The 27,467-nt window shown below is 33.0% G+C and overlaps 2 protein-coding genes across 2 annotated transcripts; both read left to right on the plus strand.

Annotated features, from left to right (window-relative positions):
- Positions 1 to 878: 878 nt before the first annotated feature.
- LOC139973944 (uncharacterized) lies at positions 879 to 8,258 on the plus strand. The gene is made up of 6 exons (XM_071980837.1): positions 879 to 989; positions 6,054 to 6,099; positions 6,524 to 6,696; positions 6,955 to 7,222; positions 7,527 to 7,738; positions 7,929 to 8,258. The coding sequence occupies exons 1-6, from the start codon at positions 912 to 914 to the stop codon at positions 8,256 to 8,258; spliced, it is 1,107 nt and encodes a 368-aa protein (XP_071836938.1). The 5' UTR covers positions 879 to 911.
- A 6,875-nt stretch (positions 8,259 to 15,133) lies between these two features.
- Positions 15,134 to 25,411, plus strand: LOC139973988 (uncharacterized). Its single transcript, XM_071980897.1, has 8 exons — positions 15,134 to 15,268; positions 20,352 to 20,397; positions 20,820 to 20,992; positions 21,248 to 21,515; positions 21,834 to 22,045; positions 22,351 to 22,662; positions 23,086 to 23,350; positions 24,851 to 25,411. The coding sequence occupies exons 1-8, from the start codon at positions 15,191 to 15,193 to the stop codon at positions 25,111 to 25,113; spliced, it is 1,617 nt and encodes a 538-aa protein (XP_071836998.1). The 5' UTR covers positions 15,134 to 15,190; the 3' UTR covers positions 25,114 to 25,411.
- The last annotated feature ends 2,056 nt before the right edge of the window (positions 25,412 to 27,467 follow it).

Consider the following 27,467-nt stretch of genomic DNA (forward strand, 5'->3'; position numbering starts at 1 on the left):
TCAGGATGCAATTTGCTATAAGCAAAAGCTTCACTTTCTTACCACAAAATATAAGCTCTTGCAAAAAGAAATATTCAAAATGCCACAATTATTCCAAACTATCCTTGTCAGGCCTATATAAGTCTTCAGACCAGTGTATTTATATGCAATTGATAAAGTAACAATCCCCACGCGAAACACTACAGACGTTGATGTAGATGTGTTCAAGTGGATTTTACTGTTAATCGTTGGCGACTCCCTTTCTCATTCATTTATATATGATAATGGCTAGTTATACTTCTCCATCAGTTTAGCCCTACTTGTAATATATAACTACGGGGATTTACTGCCTTCAGTTTACTGTCAGCGTATAACATTGTTCTTCCATCGTTTCGTCAGGAAGTTAAAAAGAAGGACAGGGTTTGACGGGAAATTAGAACCTCGATAAGTCCTAGATTGGCTTCCTATATGCGCAATCTTCTTCCAACCCTTTTTCTACAGTTTACCTTTCTTCTGAATACAGAAATATTTTATTTTATTTAATTTAAGTAATATTCATTTAAACCACGGCTATTGACCAAAAATCACAGTTGTGTTTCCCGAAAGAGATCACGAGGGGAATAATCATATCAAGATGGCTGACTCATAGTTTGTACTGTACGATTTCAGTAGTCTCAATATCCGTGCTCACAGAGGTTTGACTTCCTTGTTCTTCTGTCTACCGATGCGCATAAGAGACAACATTTAGTTGAAAATACCATTTTACTTTAATTCCTTTTCTAAATGAGTTACCAATGTTCAGTATTTTCTACCGTACATTCTAAAATTACTCGATGCAAGGCACGTTATGTCATCGACAGAGATGAAAGTCATTATCAACTTGAATTCAGAGAAGGGCGAGTCACCAGAAAAGATTTCACTCTTCCGTCAAAATGATCAGCAAGTTTTATTCACTGTTCCAATTTTTATTTTTCATGTGGACCACGAGCTGCCTCGTTTTTCGTGAATCGGTAAGTTCTAGGACTTTTATATTTTTAAGTTAAACCCAGCATAAAAGTCAAAGTCAAATTTTATTTTGGTGCCTTCTAATGTAGCACACAGAAAAAAAAGAGAAAATAATTTTAAACGCATTTCATTTTAACCTTCTTCAGTCATCTGTCGTAGTATAGATCTTTTAATGTACTTGAGCGATTACATAATTTGAAACTTAAGTTTTCATTGTTCAAAGATGATATAAGATATTGGAAATGGAGATATGATAATTCCTCAAATCCATGAAATTTGCAAATTTGGTATATTGTAGTGATCTGTATCGAAATAAACATGATTGTCTGTAACGCTTCAAAAGTCCATAACAAATCAATCAAAAAGTAAACGCAAAGGATATTGAAGTGTTTGGAGTAAACGTTCAAGTCGATTAAGATACACTTTTTTTCAGATAAATTAAATACTTTAAATTAACTTTAAGCTCCCTATAAGATATTTGAAATGGAGACATCATAATTCCTCAAACTCGATACAATGTTCATCTTTTGGAATCCTGTATTTGTCTGTATTGAAGTAAAATGATGTTCTGTATCGCTTCAAGAGTGCGTGATAAATAATTCAACAAAATAATAATAAACGCAAAGGATATTTCAGTAATTGGAGTTAAGGTTTGAGTAGATTCAGGTATATCTTTTTTTCAGATTAATTTAAGTACTTTATATTTATTTTAAACTTCCCACAAAAGAGTCTCGAAATTGAAACAAAAGACAAGCAATCAAATCTTGAACAGCAAGTCTCCTTTTGACTATATTGTAACGAATCAAGAAAATTCCACCAAAAAAAGAGATTCGAAAATCATTAAATATTTATATTTTTGGCAAAGATGTTTAAATTAGATTTTAATTAAATTAAATATAATGCTCTCAAGTGTTTTCATGTTTTATATTCATCTCAGAAATTAAAAGCGTAAACATGTAGACTTTCTGCAATGCGTTGAAGAAGCCACTAGTTGTGAGTAAATGTAGTAGATGATAGATCGAATATCAGGTATGGGATTTTTGAAATCTTTCAAATAAATTAGTTTATTGTAATATTAATAATAACTTAGTAACGCTCTGGAACCATTTAAGACACAAACATGTAGTGAAAATTAAAAGTTCCATAAATATAATAGGTATAAAAGAGGTATACAATATTTAGCTATTGTTAAGTTAGTAATTTATAAACCAGTATTCCCCATCTATAACTTAACAACAGCAATTTCACCTGTTAATTGTATATCTTCCCCACCGGCACAAATTCAGAACTTTCATGTGTTCATTAAAGACGTGCTAAAGTTGTTAATATGATTAAATACTAATGATAGCAGACAAAATGCAGAATGTCATAAATGCAAGTTTTACCGATAGTATAAATCGATTACGGTAGTTTCAATTATATAAATAGAAACGTTATAGCTAAGATTTACATGCCCATACTTTGAATATCTCGCTTCAGTTTCTTAACTTTATAATAATTAATGAGAAAAAAATGTTTTTAATTCATATTACTTCTCTTAAAGTTTTCATCCGTCTACTTCAATTCACATTGAAACTTATGATTTACTATAATGCTGCCAATTTTGTATTCCAATGCTCGAATATTACATCTTCCTTAGTTAACAGTAATCTATCAAATTTAATTAGGCTATGAACACATAACAAAGTTTTCTTTTAATTGAGTAACCAATTTAGCGTAAACTCTACATGATTTACTGAGGAGAAAGAAAATTAAGGAGTTTAAATGAGAGAAGGCAAAAATACATGAACTTTATATCATTTCAATATACAAGGACATTTTCGCAAAGTCTACGATAAAACTTCAAGCAACTAAATAATTATTTCTTAAGATTTGAAAAATTTGTCGAGCATTTGTAGTTAACCTATATATACATTTTTATATCCTTCAAAGATTTAGAGAAAAAGCTAAACTCAACTGCTTCTTCACTTAACGTATTGCAGTCTTCCAAGAGTTATACAACTCTTTTAAGATTATACAAGGATAGGAGAAGTCAGAAAGTAAATAAAACATGTTCTGAATTTAAAATAAAAGGATAGACCAGCATACGTATATTGTATCTCGTCGTAATATGATCAATTAATTCATATTTTGTGTTATAGCTTCAAGAAAGTAGAATATTCTTTAATATCTCAAACAACGCAAATTGCAAAAATCGAATTGAAATTAGTGTAAAGAGGACATTTTCTTTGTCACGTAACGTTAAAGGTTCGGTTATAACTAAAAACATTTTTTTTGTTATTAACGTTTTTTGGGCACCAATAATTTTTCAATCATAGAACAGTCTCGTGAAATGAAATTGTTAATATAATAATCAATGCCTACCGTACTTAGTATTGGTATTGTTCGATATCGCCTCATAACTTTATAACGTGATTATATTTTAAACTAATACATTCCTATGAGACTCGCTTCACCAGTGCGAAGTTATGTCAACCGTATGTAAGCTGCATATTACGACCTTCGTTCACGAAAAAAATTAAGAAACGGACGAAATGTGTACTAGTCTGTCAAATAAATTACTAAGAGTAAAACGTTCAACTAAATACTGGTAAGATAAATTGTTCTGCAACGTAATATGCAACCTTGTTGATGTAGGCCTAAACTTTCAAATATTTGTTTTTACTTTCATAGACAAAAGTATGTGGTTTGTGGTTATTTTCGCGTATTGTTCCACAATTCCCCACCATCATAAGATTTGTTTTATTTACAAACAAAAATCAGGAGATCCTAAGTAAATGTGAAACATTGATATGTACTATAAAAATAAAGAAAACACATACTTTGCTTAATTCCAATGAAATTTGAAAATCATTATCATTAATCATAGCTCATACAAAGTGATATGATGCGCGATCAATATATATTCCTGGTTTAACAGATCGTAACCTATTCCAGCCAAATGTCTTATAAGAATATTATGTCCAAAGTCATTGCGTATTCGAAAAATATAACCTTCGATAGCTTCTCTCGACCACTTTACTTAGAGTAAAAGAATCCGGAATACAGGATAAATTTGGAAAGACCTTATATCCAACTAAATAGGCAGAGACCTTTAAAAATCTCAAAAATTCAATATTTTGTTGATTTGATCTTCTATTTGTTTGTGTCTTCATAATTTAGATCAATGCGACGAGATGTTTTTAATTTAACACTGAAATTACATTGCTGAACATTGATACTTAATATGGTGACGATACGTTTGTACATATAGGCTACCTCTGTGTATTATTGTTATGTTAGCTTGGCAATACTATTAGCTATTGGTATACATTTCTTAACCGAGTATGTCATAGTACCTTTAAAAGGCACCGGACTTTACTTTAATTAGACTAACAGTTACCCCAATCCCATACTCGTAGATACATAACCTTTACATCATAAATAACAACACAAATAAAGTGTTACTTAGAAAGAAAAAGAACAACCGTAAGATAACAAAATATGGAGGAAGTTCTAATGCCACAACTTGTTGTCAGCCAGCAGAAGATTTTGCATTTTTCATTAGCTATCTTGTTTTCTATATTTTCCTCTGAAGTTTAATTCACCATTTTCGATTGTAAAAAAAAGTATTTCCTTCTCAAAATAAACTGAAATTCCAGAGCAATGTCTGTGTTTGTTTTATGATGAAAAATACAATAGTAACAATTAATTTAAAGGAAATGCCACGTATAGGATTTTCTAAAAAACATGTCGTAATTTATTTATTCTGTTTCATTAGCTAACAAATCTATACTTGAATTTGCTATTTCTGGTTCCGTTGTCACTTTAAAAAAAAGGGTTGATATGTTTTTACAACATAACCTGTAACTACATTCGCATTGTTCAATCTTCATCACTTTATTGATTTCGTTATGTTTAGCAAAGCTGGTTCGAAAATGTTAAATCGTCACACTCCCGAACACCTCCCCAGCCAAAATATACTAATATAATTAAGTTTTCAAAGGCAGCATAAAAACCTTACAAGAAATTATCAGGATTAATTCAGTAAGGTATAAATATATTGTTTCCTGGTAGATATAAAACTCTTACACAATGTAAACGAAATAAGTGCATTTTCGCTTTAACTGTCTCGTCAACTTTTTTCTCTTTAGTGTAAATTTTCGAATGCAAAGATTGAGATTATTCTCTGTTTAGAAAGAACGACAATGCCTATATCATTTATTTTTTTCAACCAGGAAGGTTTAAGATTGGGGAATGTAAGTTAGAATTTAAGAAGGAAGAGTTATCGTTGTAAAAACGTAAACACAATTGAGTAGAATCATTTCCATCTGCTACTCTACACATGTAATTTGGATTTTGATTCATTATCATACGAGCGTTGTCAATTGAGCCGTCGAAGGATCTATGAGTAATGATTATTCGTAGTGAAGTTACTATATGTTTATTTGAATTCTGTTTAGTGTTAACCTATACCATGTTTCTTATAACGGTATATTACCAATATATCTGTTAACACCTCTAAATAGATTCAAACACTCCATGCCTTGGCGATACATTTTTAACCCTCCCACTCCCGTTGTGTGAGAGAGAAACGAGCTTGTTGGCGTAAACATTTTGAAATGGACATCTTGAGAATAAATAAAAGCGAGGCGAGTGATATGTGTCCATCGCCCGCCTCCCTCTCGTTCCTCTAATTTCAATTGGAATAGTTTTTCTTTCTAATTTTAAATGAACCAATTTCAATGAAAAGATTTTAGCACCCATATAGTACCCGACATCTTTGCGACCCCAAATCTATTCAACCGGCAATCACTACTTGTTTCGTTAATCGATATATTCAAGTACGCTCAGCAAGTATTTCCATTAATACTTTCCAACGTAAATGGGATTCATACTTCACATTGACTCGGAAATATAATGAGAACCTGTTTTTAAAAAGTTTGAAATCGTTTTCAGAGCTTGAAATCCAGAGGTCACTGTTTTGAATCATGTTGTATCTATAAACTTCTTTGCTCTATTCCATTGTTAATAAACAACAAAGTCACTTTCCTGTTATTCATTTTCATATATGAATTTTCTTTGGTTAGAGTGCCCAACAGACAAGCGATGGATCTACCAATGAAAATATATTAGGTGAGTGATGCTTACCCCTTTTGATTCCTAATATGTAATTTAAATAAAAATTAAACCATTGTAACATTAGATTTATCATGTAAACAATACCGGAAGTTAATACACAGGAATAAGGGCTTGGATTGCGGAGCTTTGTCTAACGTATTAGCAGAAGAGAATGGAATGTGATTTAATATATTTTCGGGCATTCAAATTCAAAATAGTCGCCACAACTCATGTCAGATATGTCTGTTGAAGTGTAAAGTACGTAGTGATCCGCATTTTTTCTTACAGTCACAGATTTTTTGCAAAGCTACGGGTGTGAGGTCTTTCGAATAGTTTAAATTAAGAACGTTTTGTATGCTATATATATATCAACCAATAAAAATAGGCAAAGTTAACAAATAATGAGGACAACTACTTTTTATATTTCATCACATCATAGGTCAACCATCATTTTTCTTCTATCAACAATCGACTTATCCGAGAGATTGCAGAGAAGTTCAGGGGCAATGTTCATCCAATGACTCTTCCGGTGTCTTCATGATCAAACCAGATGGTTATCCGGATCCATTTGAGGTTTACTGTGATAACACTGACAGTTTCGGTGGATGGACGGTATGTCTTTGGTTTCTTGGTCTTGTATAAACAATTTTCAGACTGAAAAAAAATGTTCACAGCAGCTGGAAGAGTAGTAACGATGCTAGTTATCTCGGTGACAATGTTATATATTTGTAAGTTACAAGATGGTGGTAAAAAATACGTTCTGTTTTCATTGAGTAAAGATCAAGGCGGCTGTGCTGGATGCCAAAATTTAAAGCATGGAATGATAGATCAGTGACTAACAATCCATTTCGGTAACGAATCTGTCCATAGGTAATACAAAGGCGCACCGACGGGTTTATCGATTTCCAGCGCGACTGGGACAGCTACAAGTCTGGCTTTGGGTTTCTCTCTCATGATTTCTGGCTCGGCAACGAGAAGTTGTCTTTCTTGACCAATCAGAAGAAATACCAACTTGTGATTGAGATAACCACATCAAGCGGTTACTTAATCCGGGTTTCTTACGATCATTTCCGTATAAGTGACGCTTTCAGTCACTTCAAGCTGGGCAACCTCGACAATTATGCTGCAGAGAATACTGGTGAGTTATCACGAACAAATTAGATAACAACGCAATATCATAAAGGCTTATATATATAAATGAAGATGTATTGTTTCGTGACGTCGTCAAACATTTCATAAGATGACAGATATGTAGGGTCATATGGGAAATATCACTGACAAACCTCTATGGACCCATTTGGTACATCCCTCTATGGTCAACCATCGTTTCGAAAATAATACATCTGAACTTTACTTATCAAAAACTTAATTTACTTCATTAGGTTACATACATTCCTAGTAACATTAATGTAATAATAGTTCCGATTTATTTTATCTTGCAGATGCTATAACATTCTGTCCCAGCAATATGGACATTGATAACTGCAGTACCGCGTGTCAACGAACTTGTGAAGCTCCAGGAATCTGTCAGGATGAGGTCTGTACTGATGGTGAAGTCTGTTTTTGTCCCGATGGATTCTTCATGAAGGGATCTCACTGTGTACCTCCTGAACAATGTGGATGTTACGTATCAGAAGGACAGACGGTCGTACCAGTAAGTACAGGAGCCATCCATTACAGAAATACAAAACGACTCTTTACTTTAATGTAGAAATTGTACGTTACTACTTTGTTATATATAACTTTAATCTCAATTTAAATAATTGCTACAAATTGGAGTGAGAGATGACAGCATATTGTGATATCAACACGTGTTAAACCATAACATACCATTTTTCTGACAGGAAGGTGACTTTTTCGTGAATTTCGGATGTACAAGAAAGGGTGTTTGTAATAACGGACTGATCATCTGGGATGAAGGTTACGCATGCAGTCCGAAAGCGGGGTGTGGCGTACGAAATGACATGCGACAATGCTATTGTGCTAATGGCTACAGAGGGGACGGTGTAAATTGCACGAGGCCACCTAAAGATTGTCAGGAAATTTATGATGATGATAGTACCAGAATCAACGGTATATACAGAATCAAACCAACCGGATGGACCGGGTCAGCATTTGAGGTATACTGTAACATGACTGACGGAGGAGGATGGACGGTAAGTGATATAGACTAATACGAACTTAATACTTTATAAGTAGATCTTGGACTGATACATTTTACTCTGGTTTAAAAGTTACTTTAATCTTAACTATTCTTTTCATCGATCTATGTCAGATCTTGGATTGATCATCATTTTCTTTGTCTTTGTATTCAGTTTTATATTTTATAAATTTTCATATGATTAGATATTTTACCGCAGTCTATCGACATTTATGCATTATGCGACTATCATCATGTTTATTCTTCACCTCGATGACTGTGATATTGAAATTAATTTTTATTATACTTATTTCATTGCCTAGGTTGAAACTTTTCACCTGTCACATTACCTTAAAAGGTAATTTAAGAATATGAGATTTCAGACTTTACATCGGAAATTCCACCAATGTTTGTTTTATTAGCGATATTTTTATTTTCATTTTGAAATTTTAAAGGTGTTCCAACGACGTGTCGATGGGAATGAGGACTTCTATCTTGGATGGGACAGCTACAAGCAAGGCTTTGGAAATTTAAGTATTAATTTTTGGCTCGGAAATGATAAACTTTATTATTTGACCAACCAAAAAAGATATGAAATGAGAGTCGACTTAGTGAATAAATTAGGAGATCCGTACTACGCCAAGTTTGACTTTTTTAGAATAAACGATGAAAGCGACAACTATCGGCTATCCGGTCTTGGGACCTACAGTGGAACAGCAGGTTTGTAGTCTACATATCTCTTTCAAAACTAAATACGGCATTTCAGCCTTACTAGTAGGGAGACAACATAACTACGACAAACTGTTAACACCAACAGGTTATCGTTCGATCGATACTTAGTCTCTCTAGAAATATGTTATAACTTCATTTAAAGAATACTATATATTAACATCACCTTAAGGAATAAGGCCAGGATGGCAGTCAGATGAAAGATATATTATACTTGAAGAAGATAGCCGGATTGGCGGAATGGAAAATTGCTTGAAAATAGGAAAATTCCTACAGTTGTTTTTTATAGTTTACAAGTTCCACGATCCTGCCAACATTTTCTAATATATACACTGGCTGGACACTAATTGCAATCATCGTAGAACAATTAGTAAGAATCAATGATTAACTACATACATACAGGAAGAAAACGCTGTCTGTATCACATTTAAAAAAAACTGATAAAACTCAGGCCACATAGGATATGGTAAGAAGGCTAAACAATACCTAAATTTTAACTTACAATTCATTGTATTCAAGTTATCTATCTACAAACGGGTGTTAATTGTCTCCGTTTGTCTTTAAAAGTAGTAAATAACCGACGGACCTGCTCAGAACATATAAAACTGATCTACATATCCTTACATTTGTCAATTTCTTTACGACGAATTCTGGGGGTGGTACAACGGTTAGATACATTGAGCGAAACTTGTTTTTTTTTTCATTTCATTGATCCAAGTGAATAATATAAGTAAGAAGATAATAGAAGATGCAGTATTAACAATTCCCAGAGCGCAAACAACGAGTATTTTTCTCATATGCAACAGTTATGTTAACATATTTCATCACTATGCATACATGTAAGTACACCTCTCATAAATTGGTGTTCAATAATAAACCACACCAATTATACACTACTTATATTGTGATTATTTAATAGTGCAATAACAAAACAAGTGAATGTTACTCTGGAAAAATATAAGCATGCTGTACGTAGTTTATTAAGTAGGTCTTCCCAAAATGACAATGTTCGTATTTGTGATCAGCTAGATATATATTTGACGGCAACATGATGATCCTCGATGATCAGATGTCTCTTAGAGATAAACACTGTAATGTAATTATATAGTGCGGTGTTCAATAAAAGAGAAAATGATGGTCATTATGTGTAAAACTTAGTACAATAAAATATAAATTAACAACTATGTCAACCCGATAATAGTTATCAACCAAAGAAGTTCTTGTTAACACTAAAACTAGATTTATAAATTTGCATATCGAAATTGAAATCAAAATAATTAAGCAACCAGACTGAGTATGTGTTAGTGCGATGTAATTACAAAAAAATAAAAAAATAAACAAGGTTTAACATGCATCGGACGTACATTTATGTTGATGGGTATTGATGGTGTGTTTTTGTATTTAATTCTTTCTTCTAGGAGATTCTCTAAATTATCACCGAAACCAACAGTTTACTACAAAGGACCGAGACAATGACGGTAATGGTTATAATTGTGCCGTTTATTATGAAGGTCCATGGTGGTACAATAACTGTTATAATTTCAACTTGAATGGTGTCTACGGGGAGAAGAATCTTGCTTGGCATCATCTCCCTGGACAGATTTATTATGTTAAATTTGCAGAGATGAAGATCCGCCCTATCTAGAGACTGAATCAGATGTAAGAAGAAACCTATTACATCGCTGACCATCAACAAAATAAGAGCTTAAGAGATTCATTTTAAGGACAATTGAATGTTTTTTATTTAAAAATAAAATATAATATTTGTCCATGTTTTAATAGCACTATTCTAGCCAAGTCTCCTAATTTATATTATCGTCTTCTCTTAACCTTACCATTTAATATAATCAAACGGAAAAACGAGTTTGATAGGATCTGTGCAATATTTCAAATGAAATGGCTTAGCCATAGGAGCAAGTGACCCCCACCTCCACCACCTCCATCACCCTACCACACCCACCATCCACCACCCCCACTCAAGTATTGTTTTAAAGAATAAACAGGGAAAGCAGCAAGAAGCGAATACAATTACGTCAAGTTATAATACATAGGCTAGGCTGAGGCTTATTATATTTACAATGAATATACAGTGACGAATTCAAGGAGATCGCTTCCTATTGGTTGTCGATTTCTTTGTATTATAAAACACAACTGTGATACATAACGTACTATACAAAGATGCATTTCACGTCGGATGTACCATAATGTAAATCAAAATTGTCTTAAAGGAGACTGGACACCCCTTTGCGGTAATGCCGAACTTTCAGGCTCTCATCCAGATGTTGTTGGTGTTCTACCTAATCCCCTTCCGACCCCTTTCAACTTCACACAAACTCTCAGAATGTATGATAGTGATAAGACCTAATTATGTGCTTATTTCATAGTCTAAATATAACTCGGAATCACCACTTAAAGTCTATGAGTTTTTTACCCTCCTGGGTGAGATCCCCCGAACACCTACATGGTGTTCAGTCAAGCAGATGGGGTTTAATCTACGCGGTGTTTTGACAATTCTCTATACCAATACAAGCGGTAAGCTCTAATACTTAAGATTGGGTGGAAATCCGCCATAATCCCTCAAAGGATGTCTCCGTGCTTGTAAATCAAAGTAAGCCGTTCTACAGAGCGCATGAGTTACTTTTATGATTTTTTTTCTCGATATTGTTTTCCTCCTGTGCATTCATTTTTTCCCATTTCCATTTTCACAAACCCTATACATACAATTACACGTATTACACTAGCATATAACATACATAAGCCACAAAATAAACAATTCTAAGGCTATATCTTTCATTTTCTAGAGGATACAGGACATAAGTAAGATGCCATATTGGTCCATGACGTATGTTATTTTAAGCGGTAGAACGACACCAAATTGAAAGAACCGCAACTGCTATGTTAAATGCATAGGCTATCTTGCTTTAACACAAGATCACACTTTCTCATGCACCGTATTGACTCTCATATCTTATAGTTGTTTCCATCTTCTCTACCACTATGTTGATATCATGGTAATTTGCAACGCGATTAACATAACAATATAACCCTATCTTGATATATCGCTGAACTAGTCATGTTACTGAGTCAATGACATTCTTCTGCTTTTTCCTTAACTGGTAAATTATAGGAGTAGTTACACTACTTGGATTGGGGGTATATATTAACGTGTAACTATTATATTTCTTGAGCACAACCGAAAGTTCTACCGACGATATCGTCGGCAAATTGCCTTCAAAATCATCTGCTACCGCGACTGAAACAATTGTCGTGCAGCTGTAAAAATGTTGTTATTCTCCTTTATACGTCCCATAGTTACTTGATGCAGGCAGTATTATTTGGTAACATTTGTTTGTAGCACTGAAATACCATCCGGGGTTTCGAGTACTAATACGTTAGTGAGCACGTCACTTTACCCGCAATTCATGATACTTTTCTGACTGTGTAATGTGAGGTTTAGATTTATCCAAGTTGAAACTTTCGTGGGCAAACGTTATAGCCAAATAGGCATGACTTATAGTAATTGGTCTCGTAAATGTCTGCTCGAGAATTTGTATTGTAATCCATAACAGGCTTAATGCAAAAAAATAAAATTAAAGCAAACGAAATAACAATAAATCCTTAATTATATAAATGTAACCCAAAAAATTAGTTTTTAATTGAAAAATGTTGACACGTTGTCTGTCAGATGGTGGGATCGTGGAAGCTGCCTCTCCGCCAGAGTTAGTCCAGATGCAAACACCGACATGTTATCAACTAAAACATTTTGCAAATACATCGACTTTTATAACTATCATAATACTTCTTCAAAATATAATTCTTCTTAGTGATGGTAACTGATAAACTATTAAAACGAATATGTCTCAATACGCAGTATTTTTGCGCTCATAAATGTAACCAAAAAAAATTAGTTTGTAAATGAAAAATGTTGACACTTCGTCTGTCAGATGGTGGGATCGCGGAAACCTTCTCTCCGCCAGAATTAGTCCAGATGCAAACACCGACATGTTATCAACTAAAACATTTTGCAAATACGTCGACTTTTATAACTATCATAATACTTCTTCAAAATATAATTCTTCTTAGTGATGGTAATTGATAAACTATTAAAACGAATATGTCTCAATACGCAGTATTTTTGCGCTCATAAACGTTCACATCACATTAATATTATTTAAATACTTCATTACTAGGAATTAAACTTTAATGTGGAGATGTGTTCAGTTATTGACATGTTTGTGTCGAATAGTGATTACATAAAATTAAACTTCAAACGCTGCTTTCAGAAAGAATTTTGGGGTCACAAGTCGTTCATAAAGGTATCGAAAATATATAGGTTATTAGTGTAGATTCCCTAAGGTCATTTTCAATATCATATTGAAAATAGATTTTCATTAATACTATTTTAAAATGTCTGCAATACTGAGTTAAGTAGATTTTATAATGTAGTCTGGCCTCTGTTAAACATGAATTGCTTTGATCATTGCTAATTTTACCCATTTCAATAACTCTATCTAAAATGGCTTTCCTTTTTTTAGCGTGAAAGAATTAATTAGGGTATTAAGAAAGCAAATTACTATATCATCTTCCAAGAAGGAAAAAGACAAGTAAATAATGTATGAGTATTTCGTTTGAATCTATTAAAGCAAATGGTTCCCTTTTTATTAGTTAGTCGCATTTGAGGCATTTGTCTAATATTGTGTAGGACATTGAATTATATTGGGTTTTTTTTTCTCCCGACCACTGTAGTACTACTACATTTATAATGACCCCCCCCCCCCGCAGCAACTTCACGAATTAATGTTATTAAATGTCGAACCTTCCTCATTTTTCTAATAGGTGCTACGTTCGTCATATTAACCCATTCACAGCACCGATTCAACAGGCTCGCACATCCGTTCCTTTGACAACCAGCAATAGCTGCTCATACATCGGCATATTTCACATATCTTTATCTGAAAATCCACCTAAGGGTAGGCTGTATAAAATGTCTACCACTAAATACAACATGCTACAACATTCTTAGTGGGTAAACATTTCTTAGCGGGTAAACAAGAATTTCATGATTTGTAAAAGTTATTTCATGTTGCGTGCTTACACGTCTGCTCATCAATGGCTTGCCAGACATTGCGTTATGAACGAACCAATTCCCACCATATCTTTTCTACTTTCTACATGAAAAGCCTACTACCTTTGAAGGGTGATTGTATGTTGTCACAATATGCAGGTGAACTCTCTTGTTTTCCCTCTTATTTTTATTAAACATTAAAAAGTTAATAGTTTCTTAAATAACGATACCAAGTTAATTTTCCAGGAACAAAATTCACTTTATAATCACAAAATTTAAACTCTGGCAAGGAGAAATATTTAAAATTCAACAATTATTCCAAATTATCCTTGTCAGACCTCTTGAAGTCGTCAGACCAATGTATTAATAAACAATTCATAAAGTACCAAAGTCAACACGAAACACTACAGACTTTGGTGTAGGTATTTACAGTTGGATTAAATTGTTAATCATTTAAGCCCCTTTCATATTCATTTATATATGATGATTGTTATATAGTTTGACTTTTCCATCAGTAAAACCCTGCTTGTAATATATAACTACGGTGATTTACTGCCTTGTGATTTACTGTCAGCGCACATCGTAGTTCTTTCATCGTTTCGTCAGGGCATTAAAGAGAAGTGCAGGGTTTGACGGAAAATTAGAACCTCAATAAGTCCAATATTGGCTTCCTTTTTACACTGTTTTTCAATCCGTTTCTCTACCGTAAAGTCTTCTTTTGAATAAAGAAATAACTGATTTTATTTTATTTAAATAATATCTCTTTCTAAGCACGGCTATATAGCTTTACGGTATGGACTTGAACGCAAATCACTGTTGTGTTTCCCGAAAGAGATCACGAGGAGAAGAATCATATCAAGATGGCCAACTCATAGTTTGTACTGTACGATATCAGTACTCTCAATATCCGTGTTCACAGAGGTTTGACTTCCTTGTTCTTCTGTCTACCGACGCGCGTAAGAGGCAAAAATTAGCGTAAAGTAGGAGCAATAAACTATCATTTTACTATAATGCATTTTCCAAATGAGTTAAACAATGTTCAGTATCTTCTACCGTACATTCTAAATTACTCGATACAAGGTACGTTATGTCATCGACAGAGGTGAAAGTCATTATCAACTTGAAATCAGAGAAGGGCGAGTCACCAGAAAAGATTTCACTCTTTCGTCAAAATGATCAGCAAGTTTTATTCAATGTTCCAAGTTTTATTTTTTCTTTGGACAACTAGCTGCCTCGTTTTTCGTGAATCGGTAAGTTCTAGTACTTTTATATTTTTTTAATTCTTCGGTCATATGTCGTAGTATGGATATTTCAATGAATTTGCTCGGTAACAACAATTTTTAGTGAAGTTATGATTGTTCAAAAGATGGTATAAGATATTGGGAATGGAGACATCATAATTCTTCAAATTACAAATTTCAATTTTCATCTCTGTTTCGAAATAAAAATGATGGTCTGTATCAAAAGTGCGTGAAAATAATTCAACATAATAATAATAAGTGCAAAGTATATGTCAGTGATTGGAGATCAGGTATACATTATTCAAATTAAATTAAGTACTTTCAAGTTATTTTTAACTCCCCACAAAAGGTTTTTGAACTTGAAACTAAAGAAAATCTATCAAATCTTCAACAGCAATTCTCCTTTTTGACTATATTTTCACAAATCAAGATTTTTGTTTAAAAAGAAAGATATTCAAAAATCATTATATATTATATTGTTTGCAAAGATATTAGAAATTAGATTCAAATTAGATTAAATCTCATGCTTTCAAGTTGTTATGTTTTACATTTATCTTAGAAATTAAAAGCTTAAACTTTTACACGTTCTGCAATTTATTGAAGAAGCCACTATTCTTTATGTAAAATAAAAGTGTTAGATGAAAGATCGAATAATAAGGATGGGTTGTTTTTCAAATAAGAAAATTTATTTTAATATTAATAGTAACTTAGTAACGCTCTAGAACCATTTAAGACATAAACTTGTAGTGAAACATTCAAAGTTCTTTAAATATTATAGTTATAAAAGTTGTATAAAATATGAAGCTCATGTTGTTTTATTAATTCATCAATAAATTAACCTGTAAATGATATAGCTCCCTCACAGGTACAACTTCAGAACTTTAAATGATATCAGACATAATGCAGACTGTCATAAATGCAAGTTTAACCTAAAGTATTAAATCAAACTACGATATTTTCAATTATATTAATAGAAACGTTTTAGCTAAGATTTACATGGCCATACTTTGAATAACTCGCTTCAGTTTCTTAACTTTATAATAATTAACGAGAAAAAAATGTTTTTAATTTAAATATTACTCTTTAAGTTTTCATCCGTCGACTTAAATTCACATTGAAACTTATTATTTACTATAATGCTACCAATTTTGTATTCCGAAGATAAAATATAAGATTTTCTTTAGTGAACAGTAATCTATTAATTTCAATTAAGCAATGAATACATAACAAAGTTAAATATTATTCACTTATTCATTTATCATTGAATATCTTAATCAGGCTTAGAAAAGCTAAGGATGACAGAAGTCAGAACGTTAACAAAACATGTTCTTCAATTTTAAATAAAAGAATAGACCAGCATACGTAAAATGTATCTCGTCGTTATATCACCAATCAAATCATATTTTGTGTGTAGCTTCAAGAAAGAACAATATTCTATAAATATTTTTTTTATTTATTTTTATTAAATTATTTTTCTTTGTCACTTAAAGTTAAAAGTTCGGTGGCTAAATTCTTTTTTTTTAATAAAACATTTTTGGCCACCAATGATTTGTCAAACATAAAACAGTCTCGTCGATATGAGTTTTTTTAAGGAAATTATTAATTCCTAATTAGTCTTGGAAATGAGACAAAACAAAATGAAACTTAGTCTAGGTAACGAAACAGAGGAAAAGTGTACTGTCAAATTAATTACTAGGAGTAAAGCGTTCAACCATATACTTGTAAGATAAAGTATTCCGCAACGTAATTTGCAACCATGTTAATGTAGGTCTATACTTATTCATATTTGATTTTACTTTCATTTAACTAAAACAGTATGTGATTTGTGGTTATGTTCGCGTATTGTTCCACAATTTCCCATCATGAAAAAATGTATTTATTTACAAACAAAAGTCACGAGATCCTAAGTAAATGAGTCAATTAAATTTCACCTTCTAAACTTCGAAAGCCATTGGCATTCATTCTTCACAACTGCCCCTTCATTGAATGTCTTAATCAGGCTTAGAAAAGCTAAGGATAACAGAAGTCAGAACGTAAATAAAACATTTTCTTCAATTTCAAATAAAAGAATAGACCAGCATACGTAAAATGTATCTCGTCGTAATATCATCTATCAAATCATATTTTGTGTGCAGCTTCAAGAAAGTAGAATATTCTATTAAAACTCAAACAAAAAATTATTGTAAAAATCGAGATCAATGTTTTGTAAAAAGGACCCTTTCTTTGTCACTTAAAGTTAAAGGTTCGGTGACTATTTTATTTTTGTTTTTATTAAAACTTTTTTGGCCACCAATAATTTGTCAAACATAAAACAGTCTCGTCAATATGAGTTTTTTTAAGGAAATCATCAATTCCTACTTAGTCTTGGTAAGGATCGGTATAACGTCATTATATTTTCAAATATTAAGTTCCTGTGGGACTTGCTTCACCAGAGCAAAGCTATGTCATTCGTAGGTGAGCTGCGAATTGCGACCTTCGTTTCAGGACAAAAAAAAATATAGAAACGGACGAAAAGTGTACTGTCAAATTAATTACTAAGAGTAATACGTTCAACTATATACTTGTAAGATAAAGTATTCCCAACGTCATATGGAACCATGTTGATGTAGGCCTATACTTATTAATATTTGTTCTTCCTTTCATTTATCTACAAAAGTATGTGAGTTGTGGTTATTTTTGCGTATTGTTGCATAATTTCCCACTCTGATAAGATTTTTTTTATTTACAAACAAAATCAGGAGATCCTAAGTAAATGTAAAAGATTGATTTGTACTATAAATATAAAGAAAACACATATTTTGCTTAATTTCAATGAATTTTACAAATCATTATTTGTCTAATACTTGTATGAGTATTTATTATAGCTCATACAAAGAATTATGATTCGCGATCAATATATATTCTTGGTCCAACAGATCGTAACCCATTCCAGCAAATCTCTTATAAAAATGTTAAGTCCTAATTAATTGCGGTTTCGAACAATATAAGTTCCGATAGTTTCTTCTCGACTACTTACTTAAAGTAAAATATTCCGGGATACAGAATACATTTGGAAAGACCTGACATCCAACTAAATAGGCTGAGACTTTCTTAAATATTCGAAAATTCAACATTCGTTGATTTGATCCTCTTTTTTTATGTCAGGCTCTTTAATAACTTAGATCACAGCGACGAGATGTTTGTCATTTAACACTGAAAGTCTATAGCTGAACATTGATACTTAATATATTGACGATACGTTTCTACATATAGATACCTCTGTTTATTCTTTTTAAGTTAGCTCGACGATATTATTAGTTATTCGTATACGTTTCTTAAGCGAATATGTCATAGTAACTTTATAAATGGACCAGACTTTACTTAAAATGGATCACAACTAACAGATACACCAATCCCATACTCGTAGATAAATAACTTTTACGTTATTAATTATTATTTAAATAACAACACAAATAAAGTGATGCTTAGAAAAAATATCGAACAACCGTTAGATAACAAAAATCGAGGAAATTCTAATGCCAATTCTTGTTGATTTTACAATTTTCATAAAAATATCTTACCTATATTTTCCTCTGAAGTTTCATACGCCATTTTCTATTGTGAAAAAGTATTTCCTTCTCAAAATAGACCGAAATTCCGGAGCAATGTTTGTGTTTTTTGTTGTTGAAAAATACAATAAGAACAATTCATTTAAAGAGAATGCCACGTACATCAATTTTTTTTAAAAATGTCGTAATTTATTTATTCTGTAATCATTAGCTAAAAAATCTATACTTGAATTTGCTCTTTCTGGTTCCCTTGTCACTTTTTCAATAAAAGTGTTGATATGTTTTTACAACATTACCTGAAACTACATGTGCATTGTTCGATCTTTCTCACTGTATTGATTTCGTCATGTTTACAAAGCTGGTACGAAAATGTTAAATCCTCTTTCTCCCAAAACCTCCACCCCCTCCCCAACAAATAGTTTAGTTAAGTTTTCGAAAGTTAACCAAAAACCTTATAAGAAAATATCAAGATCTAACTAAAGTTACTATAATGATCTTGTTTCATCGTAGATATAAAACTAATACCGTGTATAAACGAAATAAATGCATTTTCGATTTAAAGGCCTAGTCAATTTGTTTCTCTTTAATATAAAATTTCGAATGAAAACAATATTGAGATTAATCTCTGTTTGGAAAGAACGACAATGCCTAGATCAATAATTGTATTGTCAAGCAGGAAGGTTTAATATTGGGGAATGCAAGTTAGCATTGTAGAAGGAAGATTTATCGTTGTAAAAACGTAAACACAACTGAGTAAAATCATTTTGATCTTCTAGTTTACACATGTAATTTGCATATTGATTCATTATGATTCGAGCGTTGTATAATGATCCCTCGGAGGTTTTATGAGTAATGATTATTTATGGTAGAGTTAGGCTGTTTATCTGAACCCTGTTTAGTGTTAACTGTGTCTTAAAACGGTATTTTACTAATATCTATATTAACACCTCTAAATAGATTCAAACACTACAGGCCTTGGCGATACATGTTTTCACTATCCGCCTCCCATTGTTTGAGAGAGGAATGTGTGAACTTGTTAGCGAAAATATTTTGAAATGGACAACTTGAAAATAGATAAAAGCGAGGCGAGTGTATGTGTCCATCACCCCCCCCCCCCCCCTCTCGTTCCACTTATTTCAATTGGAATACATTTTCTTTCTATTTTAAAAGGAACCAATTTCAATAATTTCAATTTTCAATAAAAAGATTGTAGCACCCATATAGTAACCGACATTGTTGTGACCCCTAAATCTATCCAACCAGCAATCACTACTTGTTTTGTTAGTCGATGTATTCAAGTACGCTCAGCAAGTATTTCCATTAATACTTCTCAACGTAAATGGGACACATATTTCACATTGACTCGGAAATATAATAAGAACTTTTCTCAAAAAGGTTTGAAATCTTTTTCAGGCTTGATATCCAGAGGTCACTGACTCGAATCATGTTTTTATCCATAAACTTCTTTGCTCTATTCCGTTGTTTAAAACAACAAAGACACTTTCCTCTTATTACTTTACATATATGAATTTTTCTTTGGTTAGAGTGCCCAACAGACAATTGATGGATCTTCTAATGGAAAGATATTAGGTGAGTGATGCTTACCCCTTTTGATTCCAAACATGTAATTTAAATAAAATTTTAACCCTTGTAACATTACATTTATCATGTTAACTTTACCGGGAGTATATACACAGGAATTGGGGCGTGATTTGCGGAGCTTTGTCTGAAGTATTAGCAGACGAGAATAGAAGGTAATTTAAGGTGTTTACGGGCATTCAAGTTCAAAATAGTCGCCAGAAATTATGTCAGATATGTGTATTGAAGTGTTAAGTACGTATTGATCCGCATTGTTTCTTAAAGTCACATATTTTTGGAGAAGCAACGGATGTGAGTTCTTTCGAATAGTGTAAATTAAGAACGTGTTGTATGCTATATATGTAACTCAATGAAGAAAACGCAAAGTTAACAAATAATGAGGACAACTATATTTTTATATCATCACATCATAGGTCAATCATCATTTTTCTTCTATCAACAATCGACTTATCCGAGAGATTGCACAGAAGTCCAGGAGCAATGTTCATCCAATAACTCTTCCGGTGTCTTCATGATCAAACCAGATGGTTACCCGGAACCATTTGAGGTTTACTGTGATAACACTGACAGTTCCGGTGGATGGACGGTATGTCTTTGGTTTCTTGCTCTTGTATAAACAATTTCAAGACTGAAAGAAAAATGTTTACAGCCGCTGGAAGAGTAGTAACGATGTTTTTGTTTTCGGTGAACATGTTATATGTTTGTAAGTTACAAGATGGTGGTAATAAAAAACTTCGGTTTTTATTGAGTAATGATCAAGACGGATGTGCTGGATGCTTAAAATTTAATGCATCGAATGAAAGTGACTAACAAACCATTTCGGTAACGACTCTGTCCATAGGTAATACAAAGGCGCACCGACGGGTCCATCGATTTCAGGCGCGACTGGGACAGCTACAAGTCTGGCTTTGGGTTTCTCTCTCATGAATTCTGGCTCGGCAACGAGGAGTTGTCTTTTTTGACCAACCAGAAGAAATACCAACTGGTGATTAAGATAACCACATCAAGCGGTTACCTGATCAGGGTTTCTTACGATCATTTCCGTATAAGTGACGCCTTCAGTCACTTCAAGCTGGGCAACCTCGGCAATTATTCCGGAGAAAATACTGGTGAGTTATCACTAATAAATTAGATAACAATGCAATATCATACCCACATGTCTTACAATGCTTAGATATATGTGAAGATGTATTGTTTCGTGACGTCGTCAAACATTACATAATATGACAGATATGCAGGGTCATCTGGGGAATATCACTGACAAACCTCTCTGGGCCCATTTGGTACATCCATCTATGGTCAACCATCGTTTCGATAAAATAATACATCTGAACTTTACTTATCAAACACTTAATTCACTTCATATTGTTAAATACATTCCCAGTAACATTAATGTTACAATAATTCCAAGTAATTGTATCTTACAGATGCTATAACATTCTGTCCCAGCAATATGGACATTGATAACTGCAGTACCGCGTGTCAACGAACTTGTGAAGCTCCAGGGATATGTCAGGATGAGGTCTGTGCTGATGGTGAAATCTGTTTTTGTCCAGATGGATTCTTCATGAAGGAAGCTGACTGTGTACCTCGTGAACAATGTGGATGTTACGTATCGGAAGGACAGACGATCGTACCAGTAAGTAGAGGAGTAATCCATTTCAGAAAAGCAAATCGATCCTTTACTTTTATGTAGGAACCGATCATTACTACTTTCCTCTATCTCGGTCGATCAGGTGCAATAATAAAAACTTAATTAAGCCGTTACTGCCGCATTGCAGTCATACGGTAACGAAGGTTTCCAATTTCATATCTTGGCTAAAAGAGAAGTACGATTTGATATATCTTGAAATGTGGTAGGTTTAATAATGATTTTCTAAGGAGAGGGCAGCATATGACGATATCAACCAAGTATGAAAATATAAAATGCGACTTTTCTTATAGGAAGGTGAATTTTTCGTGAATTCTGGATGTACAAGAAAGGGTGTTTGTACTAACGGACTGATCATCTGGGATGAAGGTTACGCATGCAGCCCTAAAGCGGAGTGTGGCGTACGAAATGACATAAGACAATGCTATTGTGCAAATGGCTACAGAGGGGACGGTGTAATATGCACTAGACCACCTAAAGATTGTCAGGAAATTTATGATGATGATAGTGCCAGCAAAAGCGGTATATACAGAATCAAACCAACCGGATGGACCAGGTCAGCATTTGAGGTCTACTGTAACATGACTGATGGAGGAGGGTGGACGGTAAGTAGCAGTCTGACACGCGTTCATAATATAATTAATATATGTTAATTGTCAAGTTTGACGATCGGATAAGTCTAAAAGATTGATCTTTCACTGGTATGTATCGTAACATAATTTTCAAAGGACGACGTAAGGAAGCCCTAATATCTCCTAAATGGGGGTTCAAAGTGATATTGTCGACCTGGTCGAGAAGCATAAAAAATAGCCGGTAAAGATCTATCTAATCAAACATCGAGTAACTCATACTGATAAATATCTTCTTCTTTTTTTATTTCATTGGGAGGAGATTTTCATACTTCACGAAAATATTTTAAATCAAATTTATAATGAAAAGCTCTTGATATTGATAAAACAATTTCGTATTGTTCACAGTGCTCGTTTGACATTATTTGTGTTTCCCTTTTCATTATTTCCTCATTGAAGGTGTTCCAGCGTCGCCAAGATGGTAGTATTGACTTTTACCGCAACTGGAGCAGCTACAAAGTTGGTTTTGGCAATCTTTCAACTGAATTTTGGCTGGGAAACGATAAATTGTATTACTTGACAACACAAAAGAGATATAGAATCCGAATTGATTTAGTGACTAGAGAGTATAATTCGTACTACGGCAAGTTCGATTTCTTCCGCATCAATGATGAGAGTGACAACTACCGACTGTCGGGACTCGGTACTTACAGTGGAACCGTAGGTGGGTACCATTCTAAATGTGTATGCTCTAGTTGCGTATGTGTTTCAAATAGATCTTCTTTCCTTAAATATTGTTGAGGATTGTTTGCACTATCGGATTTCAACACCTAACAAATCTGTTATATTCAAATTATGCACTGAGCTAATCGAGAGATTCATACATATATATATATATATATATATATATATATATATATATATATATATATATATATATATATATTCATACTACCAATCGGTATTATTTTCTTCAGCATATATCAATTTATGCAAAATAAAACACATTAGATTTGCAACATATACACAATTTTAATCAAACATATAGTATCAAAGAAATAACCCCGGAAACGGGTTATTTTGCTCATAAAATAGTAATAATAAGCTAGGCTTAAAATAACTTTCGTGATAAACAGGAACACGATCATATCTGAATCGCAGCAAGAAAGGGGACTATATATATTTAATTATTTACCACAATCATAAAGTGAACACAGCTGACAATATCTACTTTTCTTTATATGATGTACTTCGAGAAGAGGTTTGGTTACTATAATGATTTGATTTGCAGAATTTGCAGAAAGATAATGAAGCAGATTGGAACTGTTTCCATATACGAACAGTAAACAATGGTTCAAACAGCGTTGGAAGTAATTGCATGGTAATTGAAAACTGAATGAAGATATTTCGAAGGAAATATTTCTAGCGGTGACTGTCTTAAGCCGACAAACGTGAATTTAAAGAAATACGTACATGCCACTTTTTACATTACAAAATTACAGACATTTAATAAAACATGTGTGACATTAAATCGTCCCGAGGAAAAATTATAAGAAAAGTCGAAGACAAAACGTATCTATCTCAGACACCAATAAATATTCAATGGGAGGGCTATGGGCTTTTGCATATTTTTACCCTACTGGACAGTATCGCCGTACTGCATTTCACATTAATCGCATGATGTTGTTTATTGCGGTCTATTGATATAAGGCTATACAGTTAAAGGAGCTCCTCGACATGCATTTGATGTCTAGAACAATTGAACAACTGGCTTTTTGTTACCATTGATAATTCTGATCAATAATTACCAATGATGTATGTTCACAACAATGCTTCCACAATAATAAATTTCAGAAATTATGTCATAGTGATACAATTATAAAACACATGGAAATAATAACATAATAAATATCAATAATGATAAATGAATAGAATGTGTCTAGACCTTAGTCCTTAGTAGTCATAACAATTTGATGAATTTTAACAAGGCTAATGTCACCTAACTGAAGATCAGAAATAGAAATGGTGCATATGAATAAATAACTTAAAAAGTCTACAAACCAAAATATTTAATCAGATATATTCTTGTGAGGAAATAAGCCTTATCTCCCCCCCCCCCCCCTCTTTCTCTCTTATTATGTTCAACCCTTCTTCAATTGTTAATACATCTGATGTATATGTATATACGCTAGCTTGACATGCTGTGCTTCATTCTATTCCACAGATGAGAGAAGCAGTCCTGATGGTAAATTCTTGCGTTATCACCTGAATCACGAGTTCAGTACCAAAGAGAGGGACAACGATGCTTATAGTAATAACTGTGCGGTTAGTTATCACGGCGCATGGTGGTACGATGATTGCTATTATTCTAACCTCAACGGTGACTACCACGCCAGTTTAAATAGTGATTCTAGCATCTATTGTTATTATATCCCAGGACCGAATTATAACATCAAATATACTGAAATGAAGATTCGTCCAGCTTAACCTGATAAAGGACATCACTACTGCTAAGGTTTTACAAGTAACAACTCATAAAACGAAGAATAACTGAAATTTCCGATCGTTACATTTAACGATTTACGATTTGAAATAAATGTTACATTTAACGATTTACGATTTGAAATAAATATTATATTGGATTACATTACGTGCTAAGTTGCAAAACACATTTTAAGTATCAAGATGACATTCTAGAATGTTCTTTTTCTCGTTTCTCTTATGCGATAATTACCTCAAACAAGTAAAATGTAAATGTCAATTAATAAACGTGATAAATTATAAACAGTCTTTGTTTTTTTTGTTTTTTTTTCACATGCATGACGATATATTATAAAGAGCCGAACCGCATCAAAGAATGTTAAAGTAAAACAGTCAATAAAAGCGATACTAAGATTCTATAAACTCCTGGAGAAGACACATCTATTAGCCCTCACAACTGACCAGTTTTGGAGAGGTTGAAGCGATGTAATAACAGATGCAAATATTTTAACAAACTGGTATATAACTAAGGAAGCGGATATTGCCACAATATTTTTGAAAAACGATGAAAACAAGTTGACGGAATTTACGAAATACATTCGAAGTCACGAAATTTAATCCAAATTACGAAAAGACTTTCGATATTACAAAAAGATGGGCTTTTTTTGGCAGCATTACTCTTTAGTATTAAGCGCTTGTAAATGAAAAGAAATGAAACTGAAACCTTACTGAAGGCACAACCACATATAAGATACTATTGAAAAACATGCAACAGAGAATAATTTAATCCTCATAGGTTTACTATTAAGCACGATTAATATAAACCGTTTACCGAAACAAGATTACAATAGCACAGATCATTCTGCTGCGTTATATTTAATGTAAGATCTATTTTCCTTATGCTCTTCTTCATTCGTTATATGGATTCAATGTAATCTTGTCTTTTCTTTTGTTTGTATACATTGTAAAAAGATAAAGAAAAAGGAAATGTATCATATGACACAGATATACAGTAGGGCAATGGAATATCCAAGGAATTTGTTGCTAATTTATTGTGTGTATCACAGTTCTGACAAAAGTCACAGCTACGTTTAAAAATAAGGAAGTAGTATAGGCAGAATTTCGGTTTATTTGTTAAACACGATTGTCATAAGTCACTAACGTTCTGAACTTACAGTTTTCCGTAACTGCTTGCCTACACTCTCGCAACCACAGCCTGCATATCATCAAGTTAAAGTCTGGAAAGCTAAAGTAGAAATTTAATACAAGACAGTGAACTTACTGATTGTCTTTTGCAGCCAGAAATATTAAACTGAATTATTTTTTTGCTGTCAATGTAAATCAGTTCTTGTCGAAAATTAGACAACTTATAGTGAATTTATCGCTGAAATTCGCCCCGCATTGACATATTGATCATTATCAATCGCCGTTGCGTCTGTTTTAAGTTAACCATAAACATAATTGAAGAGGTGACATAATATTTTCTCTGATAAGCCTTGTTCCGCTACGAGATCCGATGTCACATTATACGGGAAGCAAACATTATTATTTTTCGTTTTAAAATCAGCATTCCGTTCATGTCGTATATGTTTAATAACGATTAAAGACAGGGATGCCAATTTCAACATAAATGACTGAACACGGATAAAACTGAAGAAATTTGCCCAAAGCGAGCGCCTCGGCGCAAAATCTTAATCGGGTGGGGTCAAGGGAGCCCAAGGGGAGACTCATATCTAGAAATCTAAAGTTTGCTTCTGTTTGGTTAATGAATTAATATGTCGGTCATAAATATATTTTAACAAAAGTCACACCTGGCAAGTGTTTAAACTTAAAGTAAGAAAGACAATTTAATAACCGGGCGTAACTTGGTACCTTTATAATGATTGATAAAATCGAATATTAAGCCAAAAACGGATACATTCTCAAAATTTACACACCAATAGCATCATCTTGTTTTACAGACCCCTGCAACATTGTTCACACATATGTATCATTAGTACAACTAAAAGCACTATAACGCATTTGTGCACATTCAATTTATCGGAAACATACAACTTATTAATTAAAGATAATTCAGAGCCGAAGTCAGGGTAGAACATGTAGGAGGCATTGGAGTGAAACAGTATGTTTCTTACAAGTGTTAGATAGTGTTGACTTGGATGTGCGTATTTACCAGGTTATAAAAGACATAATTAAAGGATAGTCGATCTTCCAAAAGGGATCATCATGACACTATCTAAGCGGAGCAAGACACTTTTTCGGTAAATAGCACTTTCCAGGCCTTGTAAGTTGAAACTAAACATTATTATTTTTGAGATCTCATGTTCTTTCAACGAAACTTAAACAAAAATCCCTTCGTA

Source organism: Apostichopus japonicus, chromosome 9 (assembly GCF_037975245.1).
Source record: "Apostichopus japonicus isolate 1M-3 chromosome 9, ASM3797524v1, whole genome shotgun sequence".
NCBI classification, from domain to species: Eukaryota; Metazoa; Echinodermata; class Holothuroidea; order Aspidochirotida; family Stichopodidae; genus Apostichopus; species Apostichopus japonicus.

Excerpts from the sequence above, each read along its gene's own strand:
- LOC139973944 (XM_071980837.1), top strand. The coding sequence starts at position 912 with ATGATCAGCAAGTTTTATTCACTGTTCCAATTTTTATTTTTCATGTGG. Across the intron at positions 6,697-6,954 it reads ACAGTTTCGGTGGATGGACG|GTAATACAAAGGCGCACCGA; the intron begins GTATGTCTTTGG and ends ATCTGTCCATAG. Across the intron at positions 7,223-7,526 it reads TTATGCTGCAGAGAATACTG|ATGCTATAACATTCTGTCCC; the intron begins GTGAGTTATCAC and ends TTTATCTTGCAG.
- LOC139973988 (XM_071980897.1), top strand. The coding sequence starts at position 15,191 with ATGATCAGCAAGTTTTATTCAATGTTCCAAGTTTTATTTTTTCTTTGG. Across the intron at positions 15,269-20,351 it reads GCCTCGTTTTTCGTGAATCG|AGTGCCCAACAGACAATTGA; the intron begins GTAAGTTCTAGT and ends TTCTTTGGTTAG. Across the intron at positions 23,351-24,850 it reads TACTTACAGTGGAACCGTAG|ATGAGAGAAGCAGTCCTGAT; the intron begins GTGGGTACCATT and ends TCTATTCCACAG.